At 38.3% G+C, this 16,341-nt stretch overlaps 1 protein-coding gene across 1 annotated transcript; it reads left to right on the top strand.

The window, feature by feature from the left end:
- Positions 1-418: 418 nt before the first annotated feature.
- On the top strand, positions 419-15,156 carry LOC117713813 (3-alpha-hydroxysteroid dehydrogenase). Its single transcript, XM_034510283.2, has 9 exons — positions 419-578; positions 4,457-4,624; positions 6,234-6,350; positions 8,981-9,058; positions 9,448-9,570; positions 11,010-11,119; positions 11,381-11,546; positions 13,195-13,277; positions 14,729-15,156. Exons 1-9 carry the CDS (start codon positions 495-497, stop codon positions 14,769-14,771), a joined length of 972 nt encoding a protein of 323 aa, XP_034366174.1. The 5' UTR covers positions 419-494; the 3' UTR covers positions 14,772-15,156.
- The last annotated feature ends 1,185 nt before the right edge of the window (positions 15,157-16,341 follow it).

The following is a 16,341-nucleotide window of genomic DNA, read 5'->3' as shown; positions in this document are numbered from 1 at the left end:
TTTAGGGGGCCAGAGAGGGAACAGAAGGGCCAGTGGGAGAGGTAAGCGTAGTCAAGAAACATTGTATCTGTGTGGAAATGTCACAATGAGACTCTTACTGTTTAGAAAGTAAAGAAGAAGAGAAACCCTTTTCAAATGAAAAACCAGAGTCTAGTAGCTGAAGTTACTTTTTAGGTAACATGTGATTGATTACTATCCATCAGTTTCCCCTTAACAATTACAGAAGTAAATATGGATTGTGAACAGAACCTTTTGTTCTCCAAGAAATTCATGGTTTCATTTTCATACCCTGTTCATTTATTGGAGTTTACTCTCATATACATGCAAGCAGCCTGTAGTTTCCCTCTCTGTGGACTATTGCTTTAAGCTGGCTCCTCCCACATACCATTGTTTAACTTTCCAGGAGATATTTAAGGAGCTGTAGCAATTTTACTGGCTTTTATCCTGTGGGAACAGAAGGCTCAAGACCTGCTTGGTTGCATGAGTAACAAGCTATGAATTCTGTATCTCTGCGTGTAGCACTAAATGATGGTCACTTCATCCCTGCACTGGGGTTTGGAACCACTGTGCCTCATGAGGTAACAATTGTGTCTCGGGGCTTAAGGGTTTATAGGAGAAGAGCTCAAGGATGTGCTCTTAGATTTGCTCCTGTTTGACTCAGGTTCACAGCGTCTGCAGATGAGAGCTATTTGTGTGTAACAGAGAACTCAGGCGGGTTACTGGTCCTTGGAGACTTATCATGTAGACAATATTGTTTATTCTGGGCTGTTTCTCCTTCAGTTTCAGCCTGTTTGGCAGTAAATGAAAAGTAATCAGTGATAGTGCTCTACTTTGAGTTTGACCACAGAAGGAGTAGTTATTTCTGCAATTCAAATAACTACTCCTCTCAAGTAGACATAAGCCAGAAAAAAAAATATTTGTGGTAGAAATTGCTGGAGTTGTGGTTTGTGACAAATGATCGGTTGAGGAACAGGGGCTGAGTCCACAACACAAAGTTCCAGACCTGTACTGAAATAGAATTTTTTTTTCCTACTTTTACTTTATAAACATTTACCTAAAAAGAAAATAAAACACTATTTTTTGGGGTGAATTATACTTTAACAAAGCAACTCTAAATCCTTGCTCCATGCTCCTATTCATGACATTTGAATCAAAATACAACAGGAGGTTTTGGGAAAATGTTTTCATTCTAATCTAGTCCTCTGGTTACTCATTGAGTGGCAAAGGTTAACACTTTAAGCTTGAGTAGCAATTTTCTCATGCAGAGGACATGATCATAGAGGTATTTTGATCTCCTCTGATAGGAATTCCCACTTCATAGCGTACATACTTGAAAAAGAGGTAAGGAACGAAGATACTGCAGCAGCTGTTGTCTCAGTAAATATGAAGGCTCAGTATAATTTAGAGAAGGGCAGGGCTGGCCTCAAGAGAGGCCACAGGGAAAACTGTTTAAACTGGAACTCAGTATTTGAGCTCAGTGGTTAAGGGCACTGGCTCCTCTTGCAGACGAAGTGGGTTCAAGTTTCAGTACTCTCCTGATGGTTCCCAACTGTCTGTAACTTCAGGTCCAGGAGATCTTACATCCTTTTCTTGTCTCTGCTGGCAGCAGATGAAAAAGGATGTATAGACACATAAGATAAAATAATTTAAAAAAATGGAACATTGTGAATTATACTATTCTAGGTAGGTTGAGTACATTAGAGAAAACAGTTTCTGAAAAATTTTGTAGGGTCTTTGATGAATTGAGTTTGATTGGTCCCCAGGGATCACATAGCAAAAAAAGAGAATCACCACTCACAGGTATTCCTCAGACCTCCAGATGTACAACACACACACACACACACATACACACACACACACACACACACACACTTGTGTATGTGCACAAATAATAAAAATATTAGAAAACTGTTATAATTCATCTTCATTCTTGTTATTTTCTTTGTTGGTAAGATGAATCAGATCCATGTTGTATTGAAAACAGACTCATCTCATTTGGGTTAAAATTTCACAAGTTGAATTTCTTAAAATTATGGAACGTACATGTAAATTAGGCATATAGAACAATATCTAAAGTACTGAATTTTTACCTTCAGCTGAAAGCAACAGTAACAACAATAAAACTCGATGGTGAAGTTAAAGCTGCCACATAAAACACAAGGGTATTAGAGACAATTTTATCTAGTAGAGAAAATGTGTGCTTTATCCCTAAGAATGTTTTCTCCCACAATAGAACCAGAACAAATATTTATGTAAATAGATATTTCCATGTGACATTTGCTAGTTTATATAGACCTTCTTAGTAATTCACAGCATTATTATTTACTTTTATTTGTATTAAATACAACATTTTGAGCTCCATATAGTTTAAGTAGTGTTCTAAGTGCTTATATTTTGAAAGATTTATTTTAATTTCAATGTGTGATCGTATGTATGTCTGTGTGTGGGTATGAGCATTTGGCCCTGAGGCCAGAAGGAGGCATGGTATCCCATGGAACTGGAGTTACAGACAATTAATAGGGGTGCAGGGAAACCAGGCTTGGGGGTTAATGAGATACAGCCTCATTTTTTGTAAATTGTACAAATGCACATGCAGGCCAAATTAACATATGATATAGCATCAGTCTGAATCTAGCTATTCTTGTATTGCCAAGCTGCCCAGAGTTGATAAATAAAGCAATAGCAGTCAAGCTTGAACATAAGTCATTTTTTTAGGCTCTACTAACAATGATCTAATGCAAAAGATACATTGGAAATGACTTCTAACCACACTTCATCATGAAATCAATGATAAAAATGCACCTTGGTGCATCACTCAACAAAACAAAATGGTTATTTATTATCTCCTGTTTATGCCTGTCATGCATGAGTTAGGTTTTTAACAGACTGTGAAGGATGTTGTTAGCGCCTCACTACCTTTTTTTTTTCTGATCCTGAATCAATAGACAGAGGACTCTGACCATGACTCAAAGGTTTGAGCTTTCTGAGTAAAGGACATTTTGTTAAGTATTGTTATCAAGTTGACTTCAATGTGTGATGATTTTATGAGCAGCTATGGTTATTTTATTATCCTCTTACAATTTATTCTACATGAAAGAGTCTAGGGCTAGAATGCTGACATCAAATATCACTGACATCAAATGTCATTGGTCACTTGTACTTGTTGGTGTAGATGTAATTGGAGAATGATTTGTATGCCTTATAGAATTGAAAATAATTACCCCTGGAAAAAGAAAGGGGGGCTATAAGGCATTATATAACCTTTGAAATTTCATTGAAAATCATTTGAAATTCTTATATATAATAGTTTCCTGTTTTTTTCTTTATAATACCTGTGTGTGTGTGTGTACACATATGCATGTGGCTATATGCATGAGGAGGCCAGAGATCAACCTTGAGTGTTGTTCTCCTGATGTTATCCACATTATTGTTTATTTGGGGCAGAATCTTTCGCTGGTCTAGTACTCACCAGGGAGGCTAATTTGGGCTGATAGATCTGTCTGCTTCTGCTTCTTCAGCACCTTGATTACAAACATGTACACTACACCCAGTGCTTTTACATGAATTCTGGGGGTCCACTTCAGGATCTTATCTTGCACAGCAAGCATTTTACTGACTGAATCAGTTTCCTAGTCCTAAAGCACATTTTAAAACATGCATTTAAACATGGAATACTAAAAGCAAGACTAAGACACACCCAAATAGAGGTATGGGCTTTTCAAGGGAAAAATCACTCATCATCATCTTTATAATAGCCATAGATACTATTTAAGTGAAGTTCTTATCCTCAAAGGGTTAATAATAAATGAATTCATGGAGTGGGTTCTGAAAGGCACATGGCAGGGTCATACTTAATAAGGTAAATCTATTTCACAGGGATCTATGAAACAGGACATCTCTACTGTATACAAAGTTAACAGTCTTGTTTGAGATGCCTAGAAAATATGTGGGAAAGGAAACAATGTCCTCCACAAGGTCATATATATGTGTGGACTTAATCCAATTTTATTGTTATTTTAACAGAACATAGCTGAATATGAATATGCCATCATAGCACATGTTGCTAACTGTTATGGCATTCTTGATTTTCAACTGGTAAAAGGCTGACTCCAGGGTGAGAAGCTCCTTTTTTCCCTGTATCCCATCCTCATAAGTTGTCCTATATTTCTGTACTGCTTCAACTGAGCCTGTGAGTCCTTTGATCAAATGACTGCATCGGGAGATACTGCTCAGTACTGACAATGTCAGTCACACAGTGAGTGCTCTGGACTGAGCATGTTTGAGGGGAATGCTCACCTCTAGGGCTGATTGGAAGAGATCCAGGGAAATTGTAATGAGTGTGTCCTTACACATACATAGCAACCCCAAGACAAGAGAAGTTGATTCATTGGAGAACAATTGACTGTGTCTGAAATATCTTTTATTACACAGATACTACTTTTGGTTGCTTCTTTAGGTTCCTAAGGATGAAGTTATCAAGGCTACTAAAATAGCTATAGATACTGGGTTCCGCCATTTTGACTCTGCTTATTTGTACGAAATAGAAGAGGAAGTGGGCCAGGCCATAAGAAGCAAAATTGAAGATGGCACTGTGAAGAGAGAAGATATATTCTATACTTCAAAGGTATTTTGTCCATGGAATGCTTGTGGGCATATTTAATGTGATAGAACTGAAGAGACAGTATGTGTTCGGATCAATACCTGTTTTATGCATCATTATTAAATGTTACAAGGTTTATTCACACACATTCATATATTCAAGCTAGGCTTGAAAATAGGTAAATATGTCTTTGTTACCACTGTGGAGTCCAAATGTATAACTTCCATGTAAATATACTGTTCTGAGTCTCCGGTGAAAGCAGAGTGGTTCATGATGAAATGTACAGTCAGACAGAACTCAACCATGACCCAACAGTGACCACTGCTAAGGAACTGAAGGAGAATTTGAGAAGTAACAGTAGTAGGGGATTATAGGTTATAATTCTCCTGGGTACCTTCACTGGGCATTCTTTGGAGTGTCTTTCAAGTTAATTTAGGTAGAGGAACAATGAAAACCAGAGTCCTTCTCAGCTCTATCACCAGACTTGCTCAGAAGACAGATGGTCTAGTGGACAAGTGCAGGTGTTTGCAGAATTCCCTAGAGCATACTGAACTTCCTTGCTGAGGAGGGGGAAAAGGAGGAAACATCTTGCCTGAGGCATTTCTTAGGCAGGTGGAGGCATTTCCCCCAGGAAAGTAAACAAAGTTCTGTGAGGACAGAGTTTACGCAGCAGGCTAGTATATCAAAATGCAGGCTACAGGAGCCATAGATGAAATCTTAAAGGGATTAAGAGAGTTTAGTCCGGAGCCATTTGGAGTCCCCATGGCTTAGGAACCCCAAATTCTATGTTCCAATATAGAAGCAATTTTGTTAAGGGTTTTATATTTTTACAGAACAAAGAAAGTCACAAATCAATGTACATTTAAAACACATTGATGGGTACCTCAGAGAGACAGGTACAGTGAGATGGGATTGTTTTCTGTAGGCCCAAGATGCAATTGATGACCTTCTTAGATTTTGGATTGGTGGAAGCTAGTAGTTCCCCTAAGTTAATATATTCTCAAAGGATTTTCTTAATCTATTAGTCACAAGATGTTAGTTCTCACACAGTGATGACAAGGAAGGGCTGTTTCAGAGGGCTAGTCTAGATAAAATAATTAACCTTCAGGCATGTAACCTTCCAACCTCTCCACAGCACTGAAGTTTTAAACAGTCAGGCAGCCTGCAGGAGTTTTTGTTCATAGAAAGGATAGCTGAAGTGTATTCAGTGAAGTTGAGCACACACTAACATGGCTCCATAATGGTTTTCCTACAACCTTCAGTTATGTATAGTGAATGAATAAAAGCTCTTCCCTGTGGACTTGAATGGATGAGTGACTTAGGCCAAGCTTGTGTGGTACTTTGAAAACTGAGCATTATTATTAGAGAAAACAATTCTTTCTCTTAAATATTCCATTCCATGTTCAATAGATAACTGACAATAACCTAACATATAATGATGTTCAAGTGATATAGCTCAGTGGTAGGGTATTGTACTACACACTCAGGAAAGTTTTCATGTGAAAAACCATGGAAAAGAAGGAAAGCAGGGAGGCTGTTTGTAAGTGTAGAAAGATGTCTCCATGATAGATAAAGTAACCCAAACAAAGTGGATGAACTCTGAGGTTAAAGTCTCATTCTTTAATGTTGGCAGCTTTGGAGCACTTTCCATCGACCTGAATTGGTCCGATCTTGCTTGGAAAAGACACTAAAGAACGCTCAATTGGATTATGTTGATCTTTACATTATTCATTTCCCAATGGCTTTGCAGGTGAGCAATTGCTATGTTTAAAATTATCTCACTAGTTATGCCGCTGTAACCAACAGTTATATGACAATTTGAGATTTATATTCTTGAGTGAATGCATAAACTATCATTTTAATGAAAATCCTAAACCGTAATCCCTAAGTCACATTTTCTAACATTATTTTTGAAGCCTTGAAACCATGCTTCCTGTTTGCAAAAGAAAATAATTTAGCTGTTGTAGTGGGAAATATTAAAAAAATCGGCACCAACCTGTGCTATTCCCTGCTACTCTCTGCCCTTGGTCTTGCCACCTCTAGGCTAGCCCCATGCAGTGGCAGACCTTGGTTCTCTTGCTGAGGATTCTGTGCACATTCCCAGCCATCCACCCCCTGTGGTCACTGGTCCCAAATCTCCTTAACCTAGTAAATCAAAACTCTAGAAACTTATAATTAATCAGTCAGATTTATTTATCAGTAAATTCTCAATTCACAAGATGCCCACAAAATAATTTCAGAGCCTATAGATAAGAATATAAATTGCCCATCTAGATAAGACAAATTGTCCTGTGATTATCCATTCCTTATATCATATTCATAGCTACCTGTGTCTATTTAAAGCCACATGGAATCTGGATCATCCTGTTCTTCCCCATCTTCCTTCCTTCTCCTCTATCTCTGTCCCTCAAACTCTTAGCTCCGCCTGCCTTTTCCCTGTCCAATCACAGGTTTCTTGTTGTATTAATATTTAAATTGGTTGGACAGGGGAAATTCTGCTACAAGCTGTCATCTGCATTAGAAACTTGGAAAAAACCCAATAGCTACATTCAAGGCATAGTTCTCGTTTTGGTCTCTATGTGTGTGTATGTGTGTGTGTATATGTGTGTGTATGTGTGTGTGTATATGTGTGTGTATGTGTGTATGTTTGTGTGTGTGTTTGTGTATATGCAGGTGCACATGTGTATGGTTGCACATTGCATGTGTGTGCTTATGCATATGAAAGACAGAACATATCCATTATATGTTCTTTGGATGCCATCCACAATTTATTTGAGACAAGGTCTTTCGTTGGCCTAGAATTCTTAATAGGCTAGACTCAATAGCCAAATTGCCCAGAAATCCACCTGTCTCCACCTTTCCAGAGATGGGATTACAAAGGTGCACTACCACACCTGGATTTAATTTTTTTCTGTTTGTTTTTTATGTAAATTTTTGAGTTTAAACTCAGGTCATTAGGCTTTCAAGTCAAATGCTTTACCCCCTGGGCCATCTCCTCAGTCTGCCTTAGTCCTTGGAAGGTGTTTACATGCAATTGTAGAGATTAATCAAAGTGCCATACAAATGCTTCACACTGAGATTACATCATCTCTCATAACTGCACTCTGAGAGCAGATCTGGTGGTACACACCCTTGGTGGCTGTCTCCATCAGTTTTAGCTATCAATTTGACAGTGCCCAAAGTCATCTGAGGGAGTCTCAGTTCGAGAATTGCTCAGATCACGTTTGCCAGAGGCCATGTCTTTGAGAAATCATCTTGATTATGGGTTGATGAGAGAGGGCCCACCCAACTGTGGAAAGAGCTATCCCTCTGCAGGTTGTCCTGGCCTGAATAAGAAAGTTAACTGATGACTGAGGAAGGGAGCAAATGGGTAAGCAGCATTCCTCCATCTTTAATGCTTCAGTTTTTTGTTTTTTTGAATCCCAGTCCTGCCTTCCCTCAATGATGGGTCTTGATGTAGAAGCGTAAGACATTAAGTAAACTCCTCTCCAGTTGTTTTCAGTCATGGTGTTTATCTCAGAAACAGAATGCAAACTAGAACATCTGGTTCTCATACTACCAGCCCTTGGAGATCTGCCGAATATTAGTTCTTTTCATAGCTTCAAGTTGGGGTTTTGTAGATAGCACTTAGCCCATAATAACTGTGTTATGCAGAACTCTTGCTATAAGATTATCAAAACATTAAGCTAGTTTGTGCAGTGGAGGTCATTATGTTACATAACTGGGAAGTCTAAGCCATGACGAATACATTTAAAGGCATTAAGTAGCATCGGCTTCAGAAATATTTTCTCTATCTCCTAGCTCTAAATCATGTTTATCTAGTTTGAGGCTTTCATTTGTTATTGGTAGAAAATATGGACTTGTGGCAATCCAAGAGTCATGGTTAGTAAAACTTGAGAGCTATTCTGGTTTTCTGATACCCACATTAATCCTGAAAAGAAAGTCCGACTGATGTCCCAGTTTAATTGTGCATGCCTTTACACAATCATATATATGTCCATTAGGATAAGGAACTGTTTCTCTCAAATCATGAACATAATTCATTATTACAAGATATAAGGTTTATATAATTACCTGATTTACCAAAAATATAGAGATGTTTTCTTATAGGGAAATATAGGGGCTGAAATAATAACAAAAACCATACAAGACACTATTAGGACATAGGAGAAAAGCATTTCTAATTATATGGAAAATATAAAAGATTAGATGCCAATCTTTAAAGAGTAGTCCCTTGTTATTCCTAATGTAAAGAATCTAAAATAATGTCCTTCTTACTCAGGAAGTTTTCCTAGGCCAGACTTTGAAGGACTTGACAATGTGGTTAAATATGCTAACCCTACTTCAGAGATGTCTCTAAAATGAATGATTCTATTCTAGCCTGGAGATAAATCATTTCCACGAGATGAACATGGTAATCTGTTGGCTGAATCAGTGGACCTCTGTGACACATGGGAGGTGAGTCCTTAGAGGAAAGAACACAGAACGAGGCACTGGGAGAGAGAGTCACATATGACAGCCACCTGTGAGAACGGAATGATCTAGAATTCTCTAACTTTCACAAGTGGTGCTATTGGAGATGCTGGAGGAATTTATTGTTGGAAAATACTAGGGGAGAAGAACTGAGGTTAGAAGTCTCTTTCCAACCTACATGTTGCAATGTCAGCTATTTCTTAAGGACACAAGAATCCCTTTTCACTTCCCTTTCCTCTGTCCTTTACTTTCTCCACCAATTCTTTGCCTCTAGACTGTCAGAGCCAGCACTTCCCTCAGCATTGCTTGAAAGCATTAGAACCACTTTTTGGAACAATTGCACAATTTATTCTCTGCCCTCTCTTTCTCTCTAGGCCATGGAGAAGTGTAAGGATGCAGGGCTGGCCAAGTCCATCGGGGTGTCCAACTTTAACCGTAGACAGCTGGAGATGATCCTGAACAAGCCGGGGCTCAAGTACAAACCTGTGTGCAACCAGGTGAGCCCTTTCTACATCTTGGCCTTTTATGCCTAAATTTGTTCTTCCTGTACCACTGATTTGTTGTCAAGTCCTGCTCATTTAACTTCCATGGGATGGAAATTCTAAGAATGGTGTCCCTCTTAGAGGACATAGAAGTCCCTTCATTACACCTCTGCTTGAGAAAGACAGTGGGATGACTGGGGCTTCCACCTGGCTAATTTGATATTAGAAGTAGAAGAGGGAAGCACTGTCAAAGGCGTGACTTCAGAGATCAGGTTGCTTTTCTTCTCCATCGGAGATTAGGTTGGAGGAAGAAAGATGCTTTGGAGGGAAGTTTGCACAGGAGGAAAGGTCCTGGAAACACAGTGAGGGCAGGAAACAGTGCTAAGATCCATGAATGTTAGATGGCTGTGCCTTTGTCCTGATGCATCCATCCTCAGTTGGATGAACCAGAGCCACAGCTACAGAGAAATTAACCGGCAGCTGTCAAATTCATGAACATTTGTGAGATATCTTATCTGGTTATGATGAAGCCATATTGGAGAATTTTGGGCAGAACACTTTGAGCTGATAGTACGATTGATGGTGTACATCATATTCGATTCCTTCCTGCTTTCTAACAGTAAATCAACTGTTTAAACACACACACACACACACACACACACACACACACACACACACACACACACACCATATCTGAAGGTCAGGAAATTGTAGGAATTGGTTGGTTATCTCTTTCTAACATGTGGATCACAGGAGTTGAAATCAGCACTTGATGGCAAGTACTTTAATCTGCTAAGTCATTGCACCATTATCTGTATAAGACAATGTAAATCATTAGTAGTTTGCCTTTGAATACTGATATTCTGACTAAAACATTAAACTAAAGATCAGCATGAGCAAATGGATTTTTATACTCTCTTTTCTCTTCTGTACTGTGATGGACTTATGGACTTCTTACATTAATATGAATGCTATTAAATGGGCACTTTTGTCTTCACACATGCCATTATGAGCTTTTGGTGAAATTCTTGCCTCTACTGTGATTTACTATACAAGTTTGCAATAATTCTTTCCTTGCTCCCACTATGGAATCTGCCAAGCCTAAACAAATATGTTTAGTTTGGTAACAACTTTCTAAATCTAACTCTCAACTGACTTAGAGCAGTAAATATTTAAATTTCTGAGAAGAACTGAAATGATATTGACTAGTAAAAGATTATTTAGCATCTAAGGAATGGCCCATAGAATTGTTTCTTTTTGGGTATATATTTAAAAAAAAAGCTTCCTACAAGAAAGACATTAAATTCATTTTGTTAAAGTGATTGCTACTTAGTGTTGTTTTTTTTTCACTTCAAATTTCATATTTTACTTTTTAAGAATTCAAGTTCTCTCATTTTGGTGTTTTCATTTCATAGTAATACAAAGCCTCATAAAAACTAACTGTCTTTTATCAGGTAGAATGTCATCTTTATCTCAACCAGAGCAAAATGCTGGATTATTGTAAGTCAAAAGACATCATCCTGGTTTCCTACTGCACATTGGGAAGTTCACGAGACAAAATCTGGTCAGTACCAAAGAATGACAGTGTATCTCAAGCATGACTTTTGAAATACATTTAGTTCTATAACAATTTCTAGATCTGACTCTCAACAGACTTAGAGTGATTGGCATTTAAATTTTTGAGAAGATCTGATATGATATTAGCTATACTGGCCCAGGGGAGAACAGTTGTGTATCTATTATCTGGACACCTGTTTTATAAGCCTCCTATCACAAAGGTAATTTGAATTTCAGGAGTTCAGCATTTTCTTACTTTCCCTTCTAGGGTGGATCAGAAAAGTCCAGTTCTCTTAGATGATCCAGTTCTTTGTGCCATGGCAAAGAAGTACAAGCAAACACCAGCACTGATTGCCCTTCGTTACCAGCTGCAGCGTGGGGTTGTGGCCCTGACCAGGAGCTTCAATGAGAAGCGGATCAAAGAGTTCATGCAGGTGATGACAGGGCTGTAGGATTTGAGGCATTTGTGGAGCATCCTGTCTTAGGGTTACTATTGCTGTCATGAAACATCATGAGCAAACACAATTTATGGAGGAAAGGGTTTGTCTTATACTTCCACATCACAGTTCACTATCGAAGAAAGTCAGGACAGGAACTCAAACAGGGCAGGGACCTGGAGGCAACAATTAATGCAAAGGCAATTGGGGAACACTGGATTACTGGATTGTTTCTCATGGCTTTCTCAGCCTGCTTTCTTATAGAACCCAGGACCACTAGTCCAGAAATGACATCACCCACAAAGGGCTAGCCCCAATCACTTAATTAAGAAGATAAATTACATCTGGATCTTTTGGAGGCATTTTCTCAGGTGAAGTTCCCTCCTTTCAGATAACTCTAGCTTATGTTGTGTTTGACATAAGACTAGCCCGTACACAGCCTTAACATGGGTCCTCCAGGATCTCTCAGAATATTTCTTTGCCTTTACAGGAGTCAGTTTTTCTTTCCACCATGGATTCCAGGCATTGTGTACAGGTCTTATGGCTTTTACTTGCTGAACTGTTTTGCTGGCCTGAGCTGAGTTTTGCCATGTCTGTTCTGTCCACTCTTAAATTTGCAAGAGAGTGAGGCTTCTCTGTCAATTGGGCTGTTGTCAGTACTGAGTAAGCTTTCTTTCATATAGTTGTCTTTTTACTCTTTAGTGAACTAGCTTAGGCTGCATCTTGTTACACAACACAATTGCTCTGGAGTTGAGTATTCTAAAGATGGCTGTTATTTCTTTCATCTAAAGGGTTATTTAAAATCTCTCTCTCTCTGTCTCTGTCTCTCCCCCCACCCCCTGCCCCATGTATGGACATGGTATGGTATGTGTCATGGATGTCAGACAACCTTGGGTGTCAGTTTTCACTTTTCATCTCATTTGATACAGAATCCCTTTTGTGCATGGCTGACATTGGGTTAATTGGATGTCATAATTTGGGTTCTGTTGCTGGCATAATACTCTGACCAAAAGCAACTTGGGAGCAGAAAGGGTTTATTTGGCTTACACTTCAACAGCACAGTGCATCTTTTCATTAAAAGTTTTATCAGCTGTTCAGATATTGATTTCCAACATACTTTATAGTAGTACAATAGATTCATAAGATCATTAGTCTGAGTATGTTGGAAGCTAGTGACTTTTCATGTTTAATCTCCGTAATTTAGATGTTTTGAAGCCAATTCCTATGCTCTTTGCTGATGACTTCATTAGCATTTGACGATTTATATATAAAACTAATTTTCTCATTGTATTACTAATGGGATATAGGCATCTCTGGTAGTACATCTTACTAAACTGTATTGTTAAAATTCAGTTTTTAAATAATCTTTTTCAGTATTCTAAGTTCATTATCTCTGTTTGTTCTCTACTTTTTCTTTGGCTTATAGTTGTGTGGTTTCAATCTCTTATATAAGAACATGAGTTTATTTCTTTTCAACTTGTTATTCTTTAATAATTTGAATGTTTTGTTTGATATCTTCAAGATATTTGAGACATGTCCCCTGTGTTTTCAATATTGCCACTGCAACACTCCATTGAATTCTCTTGGATTTTCCAGACTATCAATATGTAATATAAAAGCAATAAAATTTCCACTTCTGTGATAGGTTTTTGAATTCCATTTGGCTTCAGAGGACATGAAAGTCCTGGATGGCTTGAACAGAAATTTAAGATACAATACTGCAAATTAGTAAGTAACTTTGGTCATTATATTGCTTCAATTTGTTTTTTTTTTTTTTTTTTTTTGAGTAGGATTGTAATGTGTTAAAAGTTACCACAATATTCATAAGACAAAGACTAGTGTGAGTTGGGAATGAGCTGCTCTGGGAATTCTTACAGATTGTCTCCAGAGCTCTGTTCAATGGTGGAACTAGGGTCATTTTTTCTCACCTGTGCCCCTCTGCACAGTCTCAAGTCACTGGACTGCTGGATAACACAATGCCTTCATTGGAACCAAACCTCTGTGTAGGTTTCTGTCTTCTACAACTATGTCATAGGACATATACTTTGCCATATAGAAAAATTAAATGTTTCTAAGAGTAAGCTGATGACACCTGCTCCTATCTCAGAGTTTTTCTGTTAACCAGATCGAAGGTATTGTTTTCAATGTCATTGTCCATCTCTTATCTCTTTCATATGGAATGGTTAGTTACATCTTGAAAATTGATGTTTTAAATTGATTTGGGCCTCTCAATTCCTCTTGTTTCACATTTGTTCAGCACCCAAAGCTACATTTGTATGAAAACCAGCTGATCTTTGTGAAGTGAATAGAATCTATTGTTTTACATTTCAGACACACAGAGATCTCAGTGCAGAGAACAGAGACATCTTAGATTAGTGAGATAAGAAACCAAAGGAAGATCTTGGAGAGATTCCCACTGTTGGAATATTTTAAAGCCAACAGATGGTTTCTAGGCTTTCTTCCTGCAGTAAGGCTGTGGAAACTGACCAAAGACATACCCTATAAATCAGGGTAGGCAGGGCTATTTTTTTCTGCTCATGGGAATTTAAATTCACAATAAAATGATAGAATGTACATGAAGTGAGAGTAGCCCAATGGAAAATTATATGTGCTTAAAAGTAGCAAATACAGCATTAATAATCTTTTGATTTGTACAGAGCACAGAGAAGAATTAAGTAGAGACTATAATGCAAAAATAGAATGGCAAGCAAGCAGAGAGGAATTATTCCTATCTTTTAAGAATGATCATTGTCAGTTATATTTTGTGTCATTAATAAAGCATGAACATCACTAAATTCCAAAGTATGCTTCTGGAGTAAGGAACTCAAAATTCTTAAACTGGGCATAGTGGTACACAACTGTAATGCTAACACTAGGTGGTAGGCAAGATGGTCACAAGCTCAAGGTCATTGTCAGCTATATATGAGTTTGAGGCCAGCCTGGGTTATGTGAGACCCTGCCTATAAAATTGAAAAAAAAATCCATTTATAAACTTAACATATCGAGTACTTGTGTTAGTTAGGGTTGTTATTGCTGTGAGGACAAAGCATGACCTAAGAAACTTGAGAGGGAAAATGTTTATTGAGCTAGACTTTAGTACTGGTCAACATTTGGACTTAGCTTCCTTTAAAACAAGAAACCAATTTCTTACATTATGCATTCTTTTTTTCTAATTTTAGTTTTGAGGGACATCCGGATCATCCATTTACTGATGAATATTAACATGGTGGCCTTCATTAGCATTTCTATCAGAAGATCTGTCTATGTATTATGATATGAGAGATGTCTTGGATACTGGTGACTGAACATATCCCTTCTCATCAGACCACTGTATGTGTTAATTCAGAGTCAGCTGGAGCAAAGTCCACAGAGACCTATTTTTGTCACACTCTGAAATGGAACATCAAGTTGCTTTTTCTAGTCTTGTGTTTTTAAAGATCCATTCATTTCATTTTACATATGAATGTTTTACCTACATGTACGTAAACCTTATGAATGTCTATGTCCATGCAGGGAAGAAGTTCGTATTTGAGGCATTTATTAATGAAATATATAAATCCAACTGTATCCTACATAATAAAAACTTTTGAGACAGTTTCCCATTATATTCCCCTGAGTGATGTGGCACTTGCTATGTAGACCAGAATGTTCTGTAATTCACAGAAATTCACCCAGAGATCCCTGTCTCTAGAATGCTCAGATTAAAGGCATAAGCTACTAATATATATCTATTTGATGGCTCTTAGAGATAAGGGAAAAATTATAAAAATGCAATAAAATTACTAGTTACTTATTGATAATTCTTATAAAATATGAATGAATAACACAAAATTCTGTGAAATTTATTGAAATGTGCCAATACAATAAAACTGTCATGTTTTTATTAATAAATGTAATAACATTATACATGTTATAATAGGGAACATGAAATGTCTTGAGATGTATTAAACAACAGATTAAAAACTAGACACTTTGCCCTCCTCCAGTCTGAGGCCTGCGGGTGAGTGCACCCCGGATTCCGCCAGACATATTCGGGGGAATCCACAGATCCCACAACCAGCTTTAGGTAGGAAAACCCACATACTACCCTGAGCTCATAGCTGGGCTCCCTGAGTGCTCAGAACCCAGCAGATACCCCTCCCCGCCCCCCTTCCCCCGCGCCCCTGCCTTCTAGCACCCCTTTTCTGCCCATCTCCCGGGTCTGAGTCCCGGACCAGACCTCTACCAGGTCTGCAGTTGTGTAGACCCCGGTCACCGCCTGAGACATACTGGAAGGTCCGCTCAACCCAGAGCCACAGAGGAACAACTGAACTCAGAGTGTCAGACAACATACCCTGAGATATCCAAGAGGAGACACTGCACCCAGAACAGCAGACATCTAGCTGGACTGCTACATAGGAGGCACCATATCCTGAGGCATCCTAGAGATACCACTGTAATCAGGGCAGCTGGAAAAAATCACAAAGACATCTGGACTCCTAGAAGACCAAACACAAGCGAGACAACTGGAAAGACAGGCTTCAATCAGAGACAGAAGTACAGATAGCACTAGAATTAACCAGATGGCAAAAGGCAGGTGCAAGAACGTAAGCAACAGAAATCAAAGTTACATGGCAACATCAGAACCCAGTTCCCCCATCATAGCAAGCCCTGAACACCCCATCACACCAGAAAAGCAGGATTCAGAATTAAAATCACTTCTCATGATGATGATAGAGGACTTTAAGAAAGACATAAATAGCACTCTCAAAGAACAGATAGAAACCATTAGAGAGGAAACACAAAAATCCCT

The sequence above is a fragment of the Arvicanthis niloticus genome, chromosome 8, assembly GCF_011762505.2.
Source record: "Arvicanthis niloticus isolate mArvNil1 chromosome 8, mArvNil1.pat.X, whole genome shotgun sequence".
Classification (NCBI taxonomy): Eukaryota; Metazoa; Chordata; class Mammalia; order Rodentia; family Muridae; genus Arvicanthis; species Arvicanthis niloticus.
The sequence above is the reverse complement of the archived record's forward strand: the minus strand, read 5'-3'. Positions and strand labels throughout refer to the sequence as shown.

Bases quoted from the DNA above. Each gene is read 5' to 3' on its own strand.
- LOC117713813 (XM_034510283.2), top strand. From the start codon at position 495: ATGAATTCTGTATCTCTGCGTGTAGCACTAAATGATGGTCACTTCATC. The intron at 4,625-6,233 runs GTATTTTGTCCA...TAATGTTGGCAG, and splicing joins ATATATTCTATACTTCAAAG to CTTTGGAGCACTTTCCATCG. The intron at 9,571-11,009 runs GTGAGCCCTTTC...GTCTTTTATCAG, and splicing joins ACAAACCTGTGTGCAACCAG to GTAGAATGTCATCTTTATCT.